Source organism: Tursiops truncatus, chromosome 17 (assembly GCF_011762595.2).
Source record: "Tursiops truncatus isolate mTurTru1 chromosome 17, mTurTru1.mat.Y, whole genome shotgun sequence".
NCBI lineage: Eukaryota > Metazoa > Chordata > Mammalia > Artiodactyla > Delphinidae > Tursiops > Tursiops truncatus.
This window is the reverse complement of record NC_047050.1, coordinates 36,490,531-36,509,148: the sequence shown is the minus strand read 5'-3', so window position 1 is coordinate 36,509,148 and position 18,618 is coordinate 36,490,531. Positions and strand designations below refer to the sequence as shown.

The following is an 18,618-nucleotide window of genomic DNA, read 5'->3' as shown; positions in this document are numbered from 1 at the left end:
GCGGCTTCCCACTAGCTATTTTACATTTGGTAGTGTATATATGTCCATGCCACTCTCTCACTTTGTCCCAGCTTACCCTACCCCCTTTCCTTGTCCTCATGTCCATTATCTATGTCTGCATCTTTATTCCTGTCATACGCTTAGGTTCTTCAGAACTTTTTTTTTTTTTTGATTCCATATATAAGTGCTGGCATATGGTATTTGTTTTTCTCTTTCTGACTTACTTCATTCTGTATGACAGACTCTAGGTCCATCCACCTCACTACAAATAACTCAATTTCATTTCTTTTTATGGCTGAGTAATATTCCATTGTGTGTGTGTGTGTGTGTGTGTGTGTGTGTGTGTGTGTGTGTGTGTATATATGCCATATCTTCTTTATACATTCATCTGTTGATGGACACTTATGTTGCTTCCATGTCCTGGCTATTGTAAATAGAGCTGCAGTGAACATTGTAATACATGACTCTTTTTGAATTATGGTTTTCTCAGGGTATATGCCCAGTAGTGGGATTGCTGGGTCATATGGTAGCTCTATCTTTAGTTTTTTAAGGAACCTCCGTACTGTTCTCCATAGTGGCTCTATCAATTTACTTTCCCACCAAGAGTGCAAGAGGGTTCTCCTTTCTCCACACCCTCTCCAGCATTTATTGTTCGTCGATTTTTGGATGATGGCCATTCGGACGGGTGTGAGATGATACCTCATTGTAGTTTTGATTTGCATTTCTCCAATGATTAGTGATGTTGAGCATCCTTTCATGTGTTTGTTGGCAATCTGTATATCTTCTTTGGAGAATTGTCTGTTTAGGTCTTCTGCCCATTTTTGAATTGGGTTGTTTGTTTATTTGGTATTGAGCAGCATGAGCTGCTTGTAAATTTTGGAGATTAATCCTTTGTCAGTTGCTTCATTTGCAAAAATTTTCTCCCATTCTGAGTGTTGTCTTTTCATCTTGTTTATGGTTTTCTTTGCTATGCAAAAGGTTTTAAATTTCAGTAGGTCCCATTTGTTTATTTTTGTTTTTATTTCCATTTCTCTAGGAGGTGGGTCAAAAAGGATCTTGCTGTGATTTATGTCATAGAGTGTTCTGCCTATGTTTTCCTCTAAGGGTTTTATAGTGTCTGGCCTTACATTTAGATCTTTAATCCATTTCGAGTTTACTTTTGTGTTAGGGAATGTTCTAATTTCATTCTTTTACATGTAGCTGTTCAGTTTTCCCGGCACCACTTACTGAAGAGGCTGCCTTTCTCCATAGTATATCCTTGCCTCCTTTGTCATAGATTAGTTGACCATCGGTGTGTGGGTTTATCTCTGGGCTTCCTATCCTGTTCCATTGATCTATATTTCTGTTTTTGTGCCAGTACCACACTGTCTTGATTACTGTAGCTTTGTAGTATAGTCTGACGTCAGGGACCCTGATTCCTCCAGCTCTGTATTTCTATCTCAAGGTTGCTTTGGCTCTTCAGTGTTTCCATACAAATTGTGATTTTTTTGGTTCTAGTTCTGTGAAAAATGCCAGTGGTAGTTTGATAAGGATTGCATTGAATCTGTAGATTGCTTTGGATAGTATAGTCATTTTCACAATGTTGATTCCTCCAATCAAAAAAACATGGTATATCTCTCCATCTGTTTTTATCATCTTTAATTTCTTTCATTAGTCTCTTATAATTTCTGCATACAGGTCTTTTGTCTCCTCAGGTGGGTTTACACCTAGGTAATTTATTCTCTTTGTTGCAGTGGTAAATGAGAGTGTTTCTTTAATTTCTCATTCAGATTTTTCATCATTAGTGTATAGGAAGCAAGAGATTTTTGTGCATTAATTTTGTATCCTGCTACTTTACCAAATTCATTGATTAGCTCTAATAGTTTTCTGGGAGTGTCTTTAGGATTCTCTATGCATAGTATCATGTCATCTGCAAACAGTGACAGCTTTACTTCTTCTTTTCTGATTTGGATTCCTTTTATTTCCTTTTCTTCTCTGATTGCTGTGGCTAAAACTTCCAAAACTATGTTGAATAATAGTAGTGAGAGTGGACAACCTTGTCTTCTTCCAGATCTTAGAGGAAATGGTTTCAGTTTTTCAGCATTGAGAATGAGGTTGGCTGTTGGTTTGTCATATGTGGCCTTTATTATGTTGAGGTAGGTTCCCTCTATGCTTACTTTCTGGAGGGTTTTTATCATAAATGGGTGTTGAATTTTGTAGAAAGCTTTTTCTGCATCTATAGAAATGATCATATGGTTTTTCTCCTTCAATTTGTTAATATGGTTTATCACATTGATTTGTGTGTATTGAATAATCCTTGCATTCCTGGGATAAACCCCACTTGATCATGGTGTATGAGCCTTTTAATGTGCTGTTGGATTCTGTTTGCTAGTATTTTGTTGAGGATTTTTGCATCTATGTTCATCAGTGATATTGGCCTGTAGATTTCTTTTTTTGTGACTGCTTTGTCGGGTTTTGGTATCAGGGTGATGATGGCCTCATAGAATGAGTTTGGGAGTGTTCCTCCCTCTGCAATATTTTGGAAGACTTTGAGAAGGATAGGTGTTACCTCTTCTCTAAATGATAGGTAGAATTCGCCTGTGAAGCCATCTCATCCTGGGCTTTTGTTTGTTGAAAGATTTTTAATCACAGTCTCAATTTCATTGCTTGTGATTGGTCTGTTTATATTTTCTATTTTTTTCCTGCTACAGTCTCAGAACGTTGTACTTTTCTAAGAATTTCTCCATTTCTTCCTGGTTGTCCGTCTCATTGTGATATAGTTGCTTATAGTAATCTCTCATGATCTTTTTTAGTTCTGCAGTGTCAATTGTTACTTCTCCTTTTTCATTTCTAATTCTATTGATTTGAGTCTTCTCCCTTTTTTTCTTGATGAGTCTGGCTAATGGCGTATCAATTTTGTTTATCTTCTCAAAAAAATAGCTTTTAGTTTTACTGAGCTTTGCTATGGTTTCCTTCATTTCTTCTTCTTTTATTTCTGGTATGATCTTTATTATTTCTTCCTTTCTGCTAACTTTGGAGTTATTTTTTTCTTCTTTCTCTAATTGCTTTAGGTGTAAGGTTAGGTTGTTTATTTGAGATGTTTCTTGTTTCTTCAGGTAAGATTATATTGCTATAAACTTCCCTCTTAAAATTGCTTTTGCTGCATCCCATAGGATTTAGGTCATCATCTTTTCATTGTCATTTGTTTCTAGGTATTTTTTGATTTCCTGTTTGTTTTCTTCAGTGATCTCTTGGTTATTGAATGGTGTATTGTTTAGCCTCCATGTGTTAGTATTTTTTACATTTTTTTCCGTAATTGATATCTAGTCTCACAGTGTTGTGGTCAGAAAAGATACTTGATATGATTTCAGTTTTCTTAAATTTACCAAGGTTTGATTTGTGAACGAAGATATGACCTATCCTGGAGAATGTTCCATGAGCACTTGAGAAGAAATTGTATTCTGTTGTTTTTGGCTGGAATGTCCTATAAATATCAATTAAGTCCATCTTGTTTAATGTATCATTTAAAGCTTGTGTTTCCTTGTTTATTTTCATTTTGGATGATCTGTCCATTGGTGAAAGAGGGGTGTTAAAGTCCCCTACTATGATTGTGTTACTGTCGATTTCCCCTTTTTTGGCTGTTAGCATTTGCCTTATGTATTGAGGTGCTCCTATGTTGGGTGCATACATATTTACAATTGTTATATCTTCTTGGATTGATCCCTTGATCATTATGTAGTGTCCTTCTTTTTATCTTGTAATAGCCCTTATTTTAAAGTCTATTTTGTTTGATATGAGAATTGCTACTCTAGATTCTTTTGATTTCCATTTGCATGGAATATCTTTTTCCATCCCCTCACTTTCAGTTTGTATGTGTCCCTAGGTGTGAAGTGGGTCTCTTGTAGACAGCATATATATGCGTATTTGTTTTTGTATCCATTCAGCCAGTCTATGTCTTTTGTTTGGAGCATTTAATCCATTTACTTTTAAGGTAATTATCGATATGTATGTTCCTATTACCATTTTCTTAATTGTTTTGGGTTTGTTATTGTAGGTCTTTTCCTTCTCTTATGTTTCCTGCCTAGAGAAGCTCCTTTAGCATTTGTTGTTAACCTGGTTTGGTGATGCTGAATTCTCTTTGTTTTTGCTTTTCTGTAAATATTTTAATTTCCCCCTAAAATCTGAATGAGATCCTTGCTGGATAGAGTAATCTTGGTTGTAGGTTTTTCCCTCTCATCACTTTAAATATGTCCTGCCACCCACTTCTGGCTTGCAGAGTTTCTGCTGAAAGATCAGCTGTTAACCTTATGTGGATTCCCTTGTATGCTATTTGTTGTTTTTCCTTGCTGGTTTTAATATTTTTTCTTTGTATTTAATTTTTGATAGTTTGATTAATATTTGTCTTGGCCCTTTTCTCCTTTGATTTATCCTGTATGGGACTCTGTGTGCGAAGTGCACCTTATTGACTATTTCCTTTCCCATATTAGGAAAGTTTTCAACTATAATCTTTTCAAATATTTTCTCAGTCCCTTTCTTTTTCTCTTCTTCTTCTGAGAGCTCTATAATTCAAATGTTGGTGCGTTTAATGTTGTCCCAGAGGTCTCTGAAATTGACCTCAATTATTTTCATTCTTTTTTCTTTATTCTGCTCTGCGGTAGTTATTTCCACTATTTTATCTTTCAGGTCACTTATCCGTTCTTCTGCCTCAGTTATTCTGCTATTGATTCCTTCTAGAGAATTTTGAATTTCATTCACTGTGTTGTTCATCATTATTTGTTTGCTCTTTAGTTCTTCTAGGTACTTGTTAAACGTTTCTTGTATTTTCTCCATTCTATTTCCAAAATTTTGGATCCTCTGTACTATCATTACTCTGAATTCTTTTTCAGGTAGACTGCCTATTTCCTCTTCATTTGTTTGCTCTGGTGGGTTTTTAACGTGCTCCTTCATCTGTTGTGTGTTTCTCTGTCTTCTCATTTTGCTTCACGTACTGTGTTTGGCGTCTCCTTTTCGCAGGTGCACATTCATTGTTTCCATTGTTTTTAGTGTCTGCCTGCAGTGGCTAAGGTTGGTTCAGTGGGTTGTGTAGGCTTCCTGGTGGAGGGGACTGGTGCCTGTGTTTGTTGGTTGAGGCTGGATCTTTCTGGGGTAGTACCATGTCCAGTGGTGTCTTAAGAGGTGTCTTTGACCTTATTATGATTTTACTAAACCTCTCTGCTAATGGGTGTGATTTTGTTCCTGTCTTGCTGATTGTTTGGAATAGCATGTCCAGCTTGCTGTTTGTTGAGTGGAGCTGGGTCTTAGCATTGAGATGGAGATCTCGGGGAGAGCTTTTGCCATTTGATTTTATGTGGAGCTGGGAGGTCTCTGGTGGACCAATGTCCTGATCTCAGCACTCCCACCTCAGAGACACAGGCCTGACACCCAGCCGGAACACCAAGACCTTGTCAGCCACAGAGCTCTGAAGAAAAGGGAGTAAAAAAGAAAGAAAACTGGATAAAATAAAATAAATTTTAAAAATTATTAAAAGTAAAATAAAAATTAAAAGTAATAAAAAGAAAGAAAGGAAGAAGAGAGCAACCAAACCCAAAAACAAATCCACCAATGATAATAAGCACTAAACATTATACAAAAACCAAAGAAAACAATCAAAAAGATCCAGACAGGCAGAACCCTAGGACAATGTTAAAAGCCAACCTATACAGACAAAATCACATAAAGAAGCATACACATACACACTGACAAAAAGAGAAAAAGGGAAAAAAAAAATATATATATATATATATAAAGAAATAGGAAGCGAGCAACCAAATCAATAAACAAATCTACCAATGACAATAAACTCTAAATACTAAACTAAGATAAACATAAAATGCTAAACTAAGATAAACATAAAATCAGAAACAAATTAGATGCAGAAATCAAATCCCAAGCCTACAGTTGCTCCCAAAGTTTACCACCTCAATTTTGGGATGATTTGTTCTCTATTCAGGTATTCCAGAGATGCAGGGTACATCAAGTTGATTGTGGAGTTTTAATCAGCTGCTCCTGAGGCTGCTGGGAGAAATTTCCCTTACTCTTCTTTGTTCATACAGCTCCTGGCTTCAGCTTTGGATTTGGCCCTGCCTCTGTGTGTAGGTCGCTTGAGGGCATCTGTTGTTCCCTTAGACAGGACGGGGTTAAAGTAGCAGCTTATTTGGGGGCTCTGGCTCATTCAGGCCAGGGAGAGGGAGGGGTATGTAATGTGGGGCAGAGGCCAATGTGACATTGCAACAGCCTGAGGTTCACTGTGTGTTCTCCCAGGGAAGTTGTCCCTGGATCATGGGACCCTGGCAGTGGCGGGCTGCACAGGCTACCAGAAGGGGAGGGGTGGGTAGTGACCTCTGCTTGCACACAGACTTCTTGGTGGCTGTAGCAGCAGCCTTAGCATCTCATGCCCGACTCTGGTGACTGTGCTGATAGCCACGGCTTGTGCCCATCTCTGGATCTCATTTAGGCTGTGCTCTGATTCCCCTCTCCTTGCTCACGCCAAAGCATTGGTCTCTTGCCTCTTAGGCAGTTCCAGACTTTTTCCTGGACTCCCTCCTGGCTAGCTGTGGTGCATTAGCCCCTTTCAGGCTGTGTTCACGCAGCCAACCCCAGTCCTCTCCCTGGGATCTGACCTCTGAAGCCCAAGCGTCAGCTCCCAGCCGCCACCTGCCCCTGTGGGTGAGCAGACAAGTCTCTGGGGCTGGTGAGTGCTGGTCGGCAATGATCCTCTGTGTGGGAATCTCTCTGCTTTGTCCTCTGCACCCATGTTGCTGTGCTGTCCTCCATGGCTCCGAAGCTTCCCCCCTCTGCCACCCGCAGTCTCCACCCACGAAGGGCCTTCCTAGTGTGTGGAAACCTTTCCTCCTTCACAGCTCCCTCCCACTGGTGCACGTCCCATCCCTATCCTTTTGTCTCTGTTTTTACTTTTTTCTTTTGCCCTACTCAGGTACTTGGGAAGTTTATTGCCCTTTGGGAAGTCTGAGGTCTTCTGCCGGCATTCAGTAGGTGTTCTGTAGGAGCTGTTCCACATGTAGATGTATTTCTGATGTATTTGTCGGGAGGAAGGTGATCTCCACATCTTACTCCTCTGCCATCTTGAAGATCTCTCGAATTTTATATTCTTTACCAATATCTAATGGGAATAAGTCAAATGCATTTTTACCTGTTGCTTTAAAAATGGATTTTGTGAAATAAATTATTTCTGAAGTTTGTAGATTGTTCTTTTGATTTTTTAGGACTTCATCATAATTATTTTCTTTCTTTGCAGCAGGCACTTTGGAGATCAAAGATGGGAAGAAAAGATGCCTCCACTATAAAACTTCCTGTTGATCAGTACAGAAAGCAAATTGGTAAGCAATGAATTCCCTTTGATACATTCTTGTGAATTCAGATGAAGAAAAAAAGCAATTATGTGTGATATTAAGAAAATAACTTTTCCCTAATACATATGATGCACAGAATATGAATAACAAAGGACTGCACAGAATTTTTAAGGAACAAAAATCAGTGCAGCCCTGTTTACCTCTGAAGAAATACCTTTTTTGTACTTATGATTTTTCAAAGCTCTTTTAGATTTTATTAATTTGGTAAAGCAAAAATACCTTTATTGTTATTCTTAAGGCAAGGTGCTTGTGTATAATCAGTATTTTTAATATTAACATGTTTAATTATTTATTTTTATCCTTATAAAATCTTTCAGTTCTTTTGACTCTTAGTGGCAATAATGTGATAACCTCAAAATTCTCTTATTAAAATTTTAACTTAGTAAAATGGTGGACTAGAGGGAAGTCCAGTCAACAGCAAAGGAAGATAACAGGAAGCTTCCCTGTTTTAGACTATGCTCTAGGTACAGGATTTCCTACCCAATCTTTTCAAGGATGCATGGAGTATTTACAAAAAATTACCTCCATACTACGTCACAAACCAAGTCCCCTCAATTTTAAAGAATCAATATCCTGCAACCACAACTTTGAACAAAGTGTAGTAAATTAGAAATCATTTGGAAGCCAAAAAGTTAACTTCCCCTTCCCCACCCGCTACCCTCTCTTCTTACATGTTCCTTCCTTTTGCCACCTGTTCCCATTCTTTTGGAAATTAAAATAATAATAATAATAATAATATTAATAATAAAACCTCTTCTAAATAACTGACAGATAAACAAAGAAGTTACAATACAAGTCAGAAAATAAGTAGAAGTAATTGATAATAATAGAGTATATACCTGTTTTATAAATATGATACATAAGGTACACTCCATAAGGGAAAAGATGTTTCTGTAAAACAAAGGAGATGAAAGCAAAGTGAAAAATATTTAAAATATGTAACCAATTAAAAATTTACATGTAGAAAAATAAAGCCCTACTATAAATAAAATAATCTGGAAATCCAATAGTAAAATGGGCAAAAAATATGAGCAGGCAATTCATAAAAGAGGAAATCAAAATACACAAACAAAACCAAACAACTATTATAACAAAAAATGCAATCAAAAGAATCTTATGAAAGATTTAACTCACCTAACTGATGGATAATGCAAATTAAAAAACAGTATTTCTGACTATATTATTTCTTAGGAGAAGGTTTATGATATTTGATTTCTTTTGTATATATCTTCCTTCACTTATAGGATGCAGCATGAGTAAATAGTGTGGGTTGTTATATTATTTATGTGTTTAAACAGAAGGACTGACTTACCAGATTGAAGTTAGATCAGATGGGATGTGCTAAACCACATAAATAAAGAATAACCATATTGGGGATCAATCCACATCCAACTCTTAAATAAACAATTCTTAGAATTTTGACAAGTGTATATATCCATGTAACCACATATGCCAATCAAAATATAGAACATTTCCATCTTCTCAGATAGTTCTAGTCAGTCCTTACCCACACCCCCCATATGCAACCACTGTTCTGATTTCTATCATCACTGATGACAGAAAAATAAAATAAAGCATCAGCTAAGATTTTTATTGAAATTGAATTATATCTAATGATCAATTTTTGAGAATAGACACCCTAAAAATCTAAAGTATTCTGTTCTATAAACATTGCATATCTTTCCTTTGATTTAGTTCCATTCATATATGTAAGAGCCAAGAAAGAATAAGACAGAGAAAGTAATATAATTGTAAAGTCTCAGCCCTCTTCTTATACTAAATTGTTCTGAGGATTCTGTGTTATGCATTATGTTCCCGTATAGAGTTCTCTTTCCTGTTTCACTTCCTCTTGAAAATATAAGCAGGCACAAGATCTACCCTTCTCACAGGATGCTTGTGAGATCCATAAAAAGTGTTAGAGCAGTTTATAAAGTAGAGTGTTGCATGGACATGAGTTATCCTGGGTAAACTTTGCAAATACAGTAATCATGATCAAACAAAATATACTAAAATTAAAATAGCAAGGGTATACTTTTGTTTACTCTTTTTAAGGATAATGCACTGCAGTGTTTAGATTTTCATGTATATACTATAGAATAATATAGTAATATTATGTAAGTAATAATAATAATATGTAAGATTTTGTAAAGACAGAGAAAAAAACGAAATAGAAAATATATTAATTAGTTAATTAATTAGGATATTAACTAATGCGAGAATTTTCTCAAGGATTTTTTTTTCTCACTTAATGCGTCAGAGTTAGAAAGTACCAGAAGCCTCAACTCATACTAATGATGATAGATGGTCTATCACCGACACTGTCTTCCTTACATGGAGTTCTATGTAGACATTTTCCCAAATATGATCCAAAATGTGAGGAGGGAATAAAGCAACTAGAATTATTTTAAGAAGCTATTTCAGTATTGATGGTAAAAAACAAAGTACAAATAGCAAATAAACTGAGTATCACAGTGTTTTTCTTTTAGTATTCAAGCTGTTAGTAAGCTAATTTAGATTGCTAATAAAGTTTCACAATGAATAGAGGCGTTGTATGTGTTCAGTGTTCACTTGTTACTAAATCTCATTTATTTATGTAATTTTTGTATGGTCAGTCAGTGACTGTACATGGCAAAACCAGTGCCATTTTTGAATGATGATTTCAGTATCATTGTTTAATATTTGTCTTCCACTAAAAGTTTTGCCTTTTAAATTATGTAGTAAATGACAGTGATTAATGGCTTTCACAAAAAGCCTTTCTTACAATAGTCTTTGCTCAGGTAAGAATCAAATGAGCTGACACTGTGACTGGAAACGCCTCGTAGATAGAGAATTTTCACATTAAATGGACACTACGTTAATTACTGTATCATGATCTTGAAATGTGTAGAGAACTGAGATGGAATACCCTTCTCACTTTTAAGGCAGTATACTAAGAAAAACTGAATATTCTGAAATATTGCTGACTGCAAAGGGAAATAAATTGGTTTGGGCCTTACATTTCTTCAGAAATAATGTTTTAAAAATAGATAGTGTGAGACTGGCTAATATTACATGTATTATTCTAGAGATAAATTATTTCAAAATTGAAAAAGAATAGAATTTTTAAAACTTCTAACATAATTAAGATGTTTTATAAATAGATATTATTAAATATATGAGGCCAAATAATACATGTGCTAGGTAAATCATATAAAAATTATAACTAATTTACTTATAAATTCCTATTTTCTTATATAACAGAGGTATTATAGGCATCTTGTGCCACGCACATCTTATTTCATCCTCATAGTAGTCCTATAGGAGCTTCATTTTTTACAGATCAGGAAAATACAGCACAGATGGGTTAAAGAAATTTCTCAAGGTGCTACATTTGGTAAGAGGTAGAGCCAGCACTCCATTCCAAGAAACCGACCGCAGAATCCCTTCACTATACTGCTTCCCTGGGGCCAAAGACAATATTAGGTACTGGCAGATGCAAAAATAATTAAGTCATAAGATCTGAGTTCATGGAATTGGCAGTATAATAGCACTATGGCTATTATGACTGACTGAGGAAACTCTGCTCATAATTTAGAGATACAATGTCCAAAATAAATTCTGGTATTTCTTAATTCTCTCTATATTTTTAAAAATCCTAATGTTATTACTGTAGTTTATTCACTAAAAATTCGTATATAATGGTATACGTATTTACTATTTCCTCTATTCCTAATTCTGTTTTATGTCCCAGACCTTCTATCTAAAATCATTTTCTTTTGTGCCTGGTAGACATCATTTTTTAGAATTTCCTAGAATATATGCCTGCTTGTGGCAATTTCTCAGTTTCTTTTTTTAAAAAGTGATATTGATATACCATTATTTCTGAAATATGTTATCTCTGGCTGTAGAATTTGAATTTGGAAGGTTTTGTTTTTATTTCATTGTGTGTTCTTTCAATATATGAAAATATCACTCCTTTGCATTTTGTCTATTATTTTTACTCCTAGGAACTCAATCTAAATGTTACTTCTTTAAAAATAATCAATCTTTTTTTTTTTTTAACCTCCTTTTAAGATTTTATGTGTCTTTGGATTTCTGCAGTTTCACTAAGATAAGTCTAAGTATAGGTTTGACTTCATTTATCCTATTTGGGGTTTACTGGGCTTCCTGTTGTTGTAGATTCATTTTTTAAAATATGTTCTTGAAAATTCTTATCCATTGTTTCCTGAAAATATTACCCCAGTTTCATTCTTTTTCTCTCATTTCTGGCAAATACCAGATATTCTATTGCTGTACAATAGAAAGGTGCATTTTCAGCTTTACTAAATGCTGGTAAATTACTGTCTAAAGTGGATGCACTCACTATTTTACAGTCAGAGAAATGATGTAAAATGTCAATTTCTCCATATTCTTTGTTACTTCTTAGACTTAAAATTTTTGCCAATCTCATACACATGAAATTGTATTCATTCTTATTTTAGTTTTCATTTTATTACTTACTAAGATTAATCATCTAATATATTTGTTGATCTTTTGATTTCTCTCTTTGACAATTCTATTGCTGCCATTTTTCTTTTTCTTTTTTTGTGTGTGAGTAGACTAAACTACTATTCTTTTCTTTCATTCTTTTTTTTTTTTCATCTGTTAATAGATCTATATTTTCTTGAACCAATTTGTTTAACATCCTGGGATGAAGCTGAATGAAATCTACTGAGTTGTTTTTCTCTCATTGCATTGTTTCATTTCTTTATTTATACTGATAATAATTCTCTGTTACTTTATTCCATTATCCAATTTGCTTCTTGCTTTGGAAATACCTTACTTGTTTAGTTACTATAGCTTTTATACTTTTATACTTTATTTTTATAGTCTTTAAAATGGTAGGACAAATCCTCACCCTTATTTGTTGTTTTTAAAACTTGTCTCAACTACTCTTGGTCCTCTATCTGCTCATGTGAATTTTAAAATTAACTTTAAATAGTCATGAAAAAGGCCACTGGTAGTCAAATTTGAATTCCATGGGATTTGTAGATTACTTCATGGAGAATTTATGTCTTTATATGTGAAAATTCATATCAATTTTATCTTTTGAAATTATCATATGGCTGGTAAATTCAATAAATTTTTATTATTTTCTTTATAAAGTTATTGAGTATTTTTGAGCTAAACAGAAGTGATACATAATTTATTTGCTATTATTGCATATTTTTTTGCTAATATAGAATTATATTTTGTAATTGGTTCTTGCTGCTATATAAACATGGTAATGAATTTTAATTATTAATCTTGTACTAAGCAACCTGACTGCATTTTATTAGAGTAATAATAATTTGTAATTTCTCTTGACTTTCTAATAGGCATACTTAAATTTTTTTAACCTTTTTATTTTATCTTTCATATCTTGTTATGTTGTGTTTTTCAAGTATTGGATATAAATTACTGACTTTTAAGAAAACACTTCAATCATTTTGCCATTATGTATAATACAGCTCTAGGATTTTGGTACATACTTGTTGGACTAAGGAAATTCCCCTTTGTTCTTAGTTTGCTAAGAGTTTGTTTTTCTTTTTTAAAATAATAAAGTATGTTGAATTTTATTGAAGTTTTTCTGTATCTGTTGGAAGGATATTTTTGTTATTTTGGCAAATTGTATTTATAGATTTTCAAATGTTAAACTATCCTTGCATTACTGATATATACTGATATATATCCTACTTTGTCTTGATATTTTTTAATACACAGCTGAATTTAGTTTACTAATAATTTAAGATTTTTTTAACATCCTTCTTCATGCATGAAATTGGCACCAACTTTCCATTCTCTTACCACCTTTGTTCAGTTTTAGTTTCAGAGTCATATAAGATTTCTATAATGAATTGGAAAAATATCTTTTTTATATGCTCCAGGATAGGTTATATAAATTTGGAAATATGACTTTCTGGAATGTTTATAAAACTCCCTAGCAAAACCCCTGTCTGAAGCTTTTTAGGTGAGTAGACTTTTAACTACCTTTTTTTTCCATCAGTTAATAGATCTATATTTTCAGCCAATTTGGGTAACATATTCAGTGATAAAGTTGAATGGAAAATATAGAATATATTCATAAACAGTTATGCATAAAATTCTTTTAATATTTTAAAATTATAACTGTAATTTCTATTTTTAATTGATGTTATTTAATTTTACTCTATCTCTTTTTTCATCACTCGAGATTTGTTTAAATTTTTTAGACATCTTAAAGAATTAGCTTTTGTTACTAGATTTTATTATTTCCTTTTCCATAATTCTAGTGTTGTCTCTGATTTCCTTCATTGTAATTCTTTAACTTGTCTCTTTCTTTTATAATTATTTGAGTTGAATTCTTTGCTATTTGCTTTACAAACATTTTTTTTTACTAATGTATTCATTTAATGGATCAGTTTTCTTCACTACATTATTGGCTCTATTATATTATTTTAGAGCTTTCTTGAGTTATATACAGTTATCCCTCAGTATCTGCCAGGGATTGGTTCCAGGACCCTCTGAAGGTACCAAAATCCATGGATGTTCAAGTCCCATAGTTGACCTTTGTATTAATGGCTCTGCATCTATGGATTCAGCCAACCTTGAATTGTGTGGTACTGTCTGTATTTACGGGAAAAAAAATCTTTCTAAAAGTGGACCTGCATGGTTCAAACCCATGTTGTTCAAGAGTCAACCCTGTGTGTATATATATATATATATATATATATATATATATATATATATATACACATATATATATATTTCAAATTGATTTTTAACCTATTGTTTTCTGTTCAGAAAATGTTTTTAGAATAATGTTACTTTTTGATATTAAGCTCTTCTCTATTGCTTACTATATATATGGTCAATTTTGTTAACATTCTCTCTGTGCTTACAAGGGATAGGTATCCTCTAATATTGGGATGCAGTACTGCTTATATTAACTGTGGTGTTCAAATCTATTTTGTACTTAATATGAATGTATGAGCTGTCATTCTGTGAGAAAGAATAATTGAAATATTCTCACTAATTCCATGAAGCTGTCAATTTTTGTAATTCTGTCATTTTTTACTGTGTATATTTTGAGGTTATGTTTTTGTTGCATAGCATTTCTAAATTGGTATATATTTCTGATAATTATTCCCCCTTTTCTATTAAATCCTGGCCTTTATAAAGTGCTATTATTTTTCTTCAGAAAATCTTTTTTTGTCTTAAATTAATGTTGGTAATGACCTTTCTTTTGTTTAGTATTCTGACTGACATTTTTGTTCCTACCCTTTTACTTTCATCTAGACTTTAATGTTATATTTTATGATTTTGATACAGCCTAAGAATCTTTGTTTTGGGGCAAGCAAATTTAATCGTATATTATTTACTGTGAAAAAAATCTAAATATATTTCCACAATTTTATTTTGTATTTTTTATCTGTGGCAGTTTTTCCTTGCTAATCTCTACCCTAACCTTCTTTCCAAAAAAAATTGGATTGTCTTTTTTTCTTTTTTCCTTCAAATTTTAGTTTTACTTTTCATTTCTTTCTCTATTTTCTTTTTTGTTTTTTTGTTTGTTTTATTTTTTCTTCCATCAAATGTTATCTGGTATATTTGACCTAGTGAAAACTGAAGTGTATCAATACTTTTATTTATCCTAAACAATATAAAGATTTTTAACTCTTTATATCTGATTACTTTTTCCTGTTGTTCTTGTTGTTGTGTGTATTACTTTCTCTCTTGTTTTCAACAGGATAATAATTATTATTTTTAACTTTTTAATCACCAATAATTACTTAGGTCTAACTTTATGTTTGCTCTCTTTACTAACCACTACCTCTTATATTTTACATCTTCCTCCTGGTGAAGTTTCCTTGTTCCTTTTGCCTGAATGCAAATATCTATTAGGGAAAAATTCCTCTGTCTCTGCTTAAAAGACAATATTGTTGTTACATTGTACTCACACTTGAATTATTGTTTCAGGTGTTTCTGATGAGAACTCATCCATTAGTCTAATTGTCATTTCTTTTTGGTGTATTTTTTTTCCTGTCATTAAGAATTTTTTAACATATTTTTCAACTTTAATTTAATGCAAATATTTATTTTTATTGGTAAAAAGAAAAAAAGGGGGTGGGCTTCAGAATTGCTGTGATTCTTCATCCTGTGGATTCTCGTCTTTCTTTAGTTTCAGAAGGACTTCAATCTCTGATTTTTTTTGATAATGACTATCCTCTCTAATCTCTCCTTCTGGAATTCCTATTATATATAAGTTCAGTCTTCACATTATAGCATCCATATCTCTTAAAATCACTTTTATATTTCATATCTCTGTCCTACTCTGGGTTACTTCTCAGATCTACCTTCCCTTTGACTAGCATTCACAAATTCTTTTTCCCTCTCTCATTTATTTATTACTATGTTTATCTTGCACCCATAGATGTATCATTTCAGTGACCTTTTTTTTGTCCTGGGTAAAAAGTCTATTTAATCATTTAAAAACTCATTCTGTTTTTATTCTGTTCCTTAATTTTTTCCTCTTTAATTATTTTAAATAGCAATTTTATATATTCTTTCAGATTTTTTAAATTATTCCTTCTTCTTATGGTACCAACTTCCCCATTTGTTGTATTGGCTTATTTATTCTAGGTCATGCTGTTTTCTTCTTTTTCTTTCTTTTTTTTTGATCTCTCTGTGCTTTATGGTTCTGAGTTTGTGTGTATGTATTCAGCTTCAACAGAGGTTTGTTTTTGTTTCTGTTTTCTCCCTCTGTGAGAGTCCCAGCAGTCTGAATTATGAAATATTCTTATGGAACAGTGTTCTATTTATTTATTGACAATGGGGATTTTATAGATTTTGGACTATTATTTTGGACTTATTTCTTGGCCTAGGATTCCCGCAATTTGGACCTCATACCTTGTTCTGGGTCTAACGGTATTAAGATTTGTATTTCCCACAGGAGACACATCTCTCTTCCACACCCAGAGCTTAGAGGAAGCAGAAAGATCCCTTGCTATTTCTCCTAACAAGCACAGAATTATTTTTTGTATGTTTTGGTCAGTGCTTTGAGAACCTCAACTTTATCCATATATCTCACAGTGGCACTATACAGACCTGGGCCTTTAAAATCTAATATCCAAGCCTCTTGACATCTAATACAGGCACTAATATGACCACCCCAACTTCTGCAACCAGGGCCACTAGAACATCAGCTGGAACTAGCTGTCTTGTTTTGAGTTTTTTCCTTGTTTCTGGCATTTGAACATTTTCTCTATTTCCTTTATTTTATTATAAATATATGTATGTATGTGTGTATGTAAATATGTGTACATCTAATATTAAGAGCTTTATAGAATGTTTGTCTGTTTGTTTGTTTGTTTTTTCCTACTGTTTCTATGTACTTATATCAGAGAAGGGTCCATCTCAGCCCACTCTACCATGTTTTCAGAACTGGAAGTCCTTTTAACATTTAACTTTGCTGATTGCACATACCACTTCCTTTCTACCTTGTTTAAGTATTTATATTTTTATTTGTACCTACTAGGACTTAAACATTTTTGCAGGCAGAAGCTCTATCTAATTTTTGCATCCTTAATGATCATCCCTCATGATAGAAGGTACTTAATAATTATTTGTTAAAATAATCAATAAAACAATCTCCCTAATTCTTAGGTAATTAAAATTCTATATGCACTTTGTTTAACCTACTGTTTATATTATTTATTGTTTTGTAATCTCTCTTGAAATAATAAGCAGTATCTTTAACTAACTTGAAAACTTATTGATATATGCTGTTATGTAATTTTTCTGGAGTTTGTTTCTTATCTTCTGTGTGATACTTTTTGTTGTTTTCCTTTAATTTTATCTCTGTATCCCCAAGGCCACTTTACACATAGCAGCTACTTAAAAAAATGTTTGTTGATTTTTTTGGGGGTGGGAGAAGTGGTGGTTAAATACAAACTAAAGATTGAGATACTTTATAATACCTTTTACTTAACTACATTTCCCTCTTTTGGGGAGGAAGAAACTTTCCTCTATCTTTCTAGGTTCTTCTGGCTGGTCTAAGAATTAAATTGATATGAGACAAATTAATAGGAGAAAAATCAAACAAAAGTTTAAATAACATGTATACATAAGAGAGACCCAGGAAAAACTGATTAACTCACCAAAATGGCTGAAACCCTCACCTTAAATACCATCTTTAGCTAAAAATAAAGGAGGACTTGGGGGTAGTAGTTTGGAATTTTAAAGGAAAAGAAGGTAATTCACATGCAGATGGAAGCAAACTTTTGGTAAGCAAATGTTTGCTGGGCCCTGCAGAGATAATTAAACACAGAGTTCACTGTGATCTGTAGGCACTGATGAGTTTCACCCACCACACCCAGCCCCTATTCTTGCAGATATCTCTGGTGATAGCTCTATTTTTAGAACAAGCTACCTAAATTTTTTAAACAGGAGAAGGTCAAAGTTTCCTCCTAAGTCTTTTTGGGCCTTGATTGTTTTAAGCTCAAAATAATCTGCATGCCAAAGAGACATTTTGGGGTGGCAAATTTTGCTCCGCTACATGTATAAGTTGCTCTCCATATATTAAATTGTTGCTTGGTTAACATTTTTAATGTATTTTTCTGGGAAGTTAATTTATATCTCATAAGCAACTTGTTGCATGACCTTTGTAGAAACCCAAAGTAAAGTACTTGTTTCTTCGTACTTAATGACTTAATGTGCTGTTAAATGGTGATGTGTCCTTTACAATGTATGATTAATGTTAAGTTGTTCTGTGCAAGCACTGAAAAATTATCATTGTTTGAGTTGCCTCTATGACATGATTTTAAAAGTTTGTGTGAGATTTTTGTTTCTGAGGATTAATTTACCAGCTTCCTCTCTATAGCCCAGATATCCCTCAATAATTTTAAGAAAAATACTATTTTCAAATTTACTTTTATAGATACCTCCTTTTTCTAGGTAAATATATGACATCATTTTGTATGACTAAGTAAGTATAAAAGTGTACAATGCTGATGAGAGTCCATTAGATCTGTATTTTTTATTGTGTTCCTGGTTTTGTAATATTTTCTTTTTATCAACTTGATGGATTAAAATTTTAATTATATTTTGCCTGTGACCACGCAATTTGTGATTTTATTCATCTTGCAGCTATCAAAATGCAGACTTTTTGTTTACTTGCATAGCTACTGGAGCTTGCTATAGAGTTCCATAAGAAAGACTATTGAACCTTGCTTTTGCAAAGCGTTTTCTATAGTTA

The 18,618-nt window shown here is 33.2% G+C and overlaps 1 protein-coding gene across 2 annotated transcripts in view; it reads left to right on the top strand.

The window, feature by feature from the left end:
- Positions 1-18,618, top strand: part of TRIQK (triple QxxK/R motif containing) — a 98,294-nt gene that overhangs the window by 45,627 nt on the left and 34,049 nt on the right. Inside the window, exon 4 of one of the 2 annotated variants that reach the window (XM_019925152.3) lies at positions 7,277-7,355. In XM_019925152.3, the coding sequence (XP_019780711.1) occupies positions 7,295-7,355 (61 nt within the window). In that variant the 5' untranslated portion in view covers positions 7,277-7,294. Of the gene's footprint in view, positions 1-7,273; positions 7,356-18,618 lie in introns of both variants that reach the window. The other variant, XM_019925149.3, reaches the window with a different exon arrangement.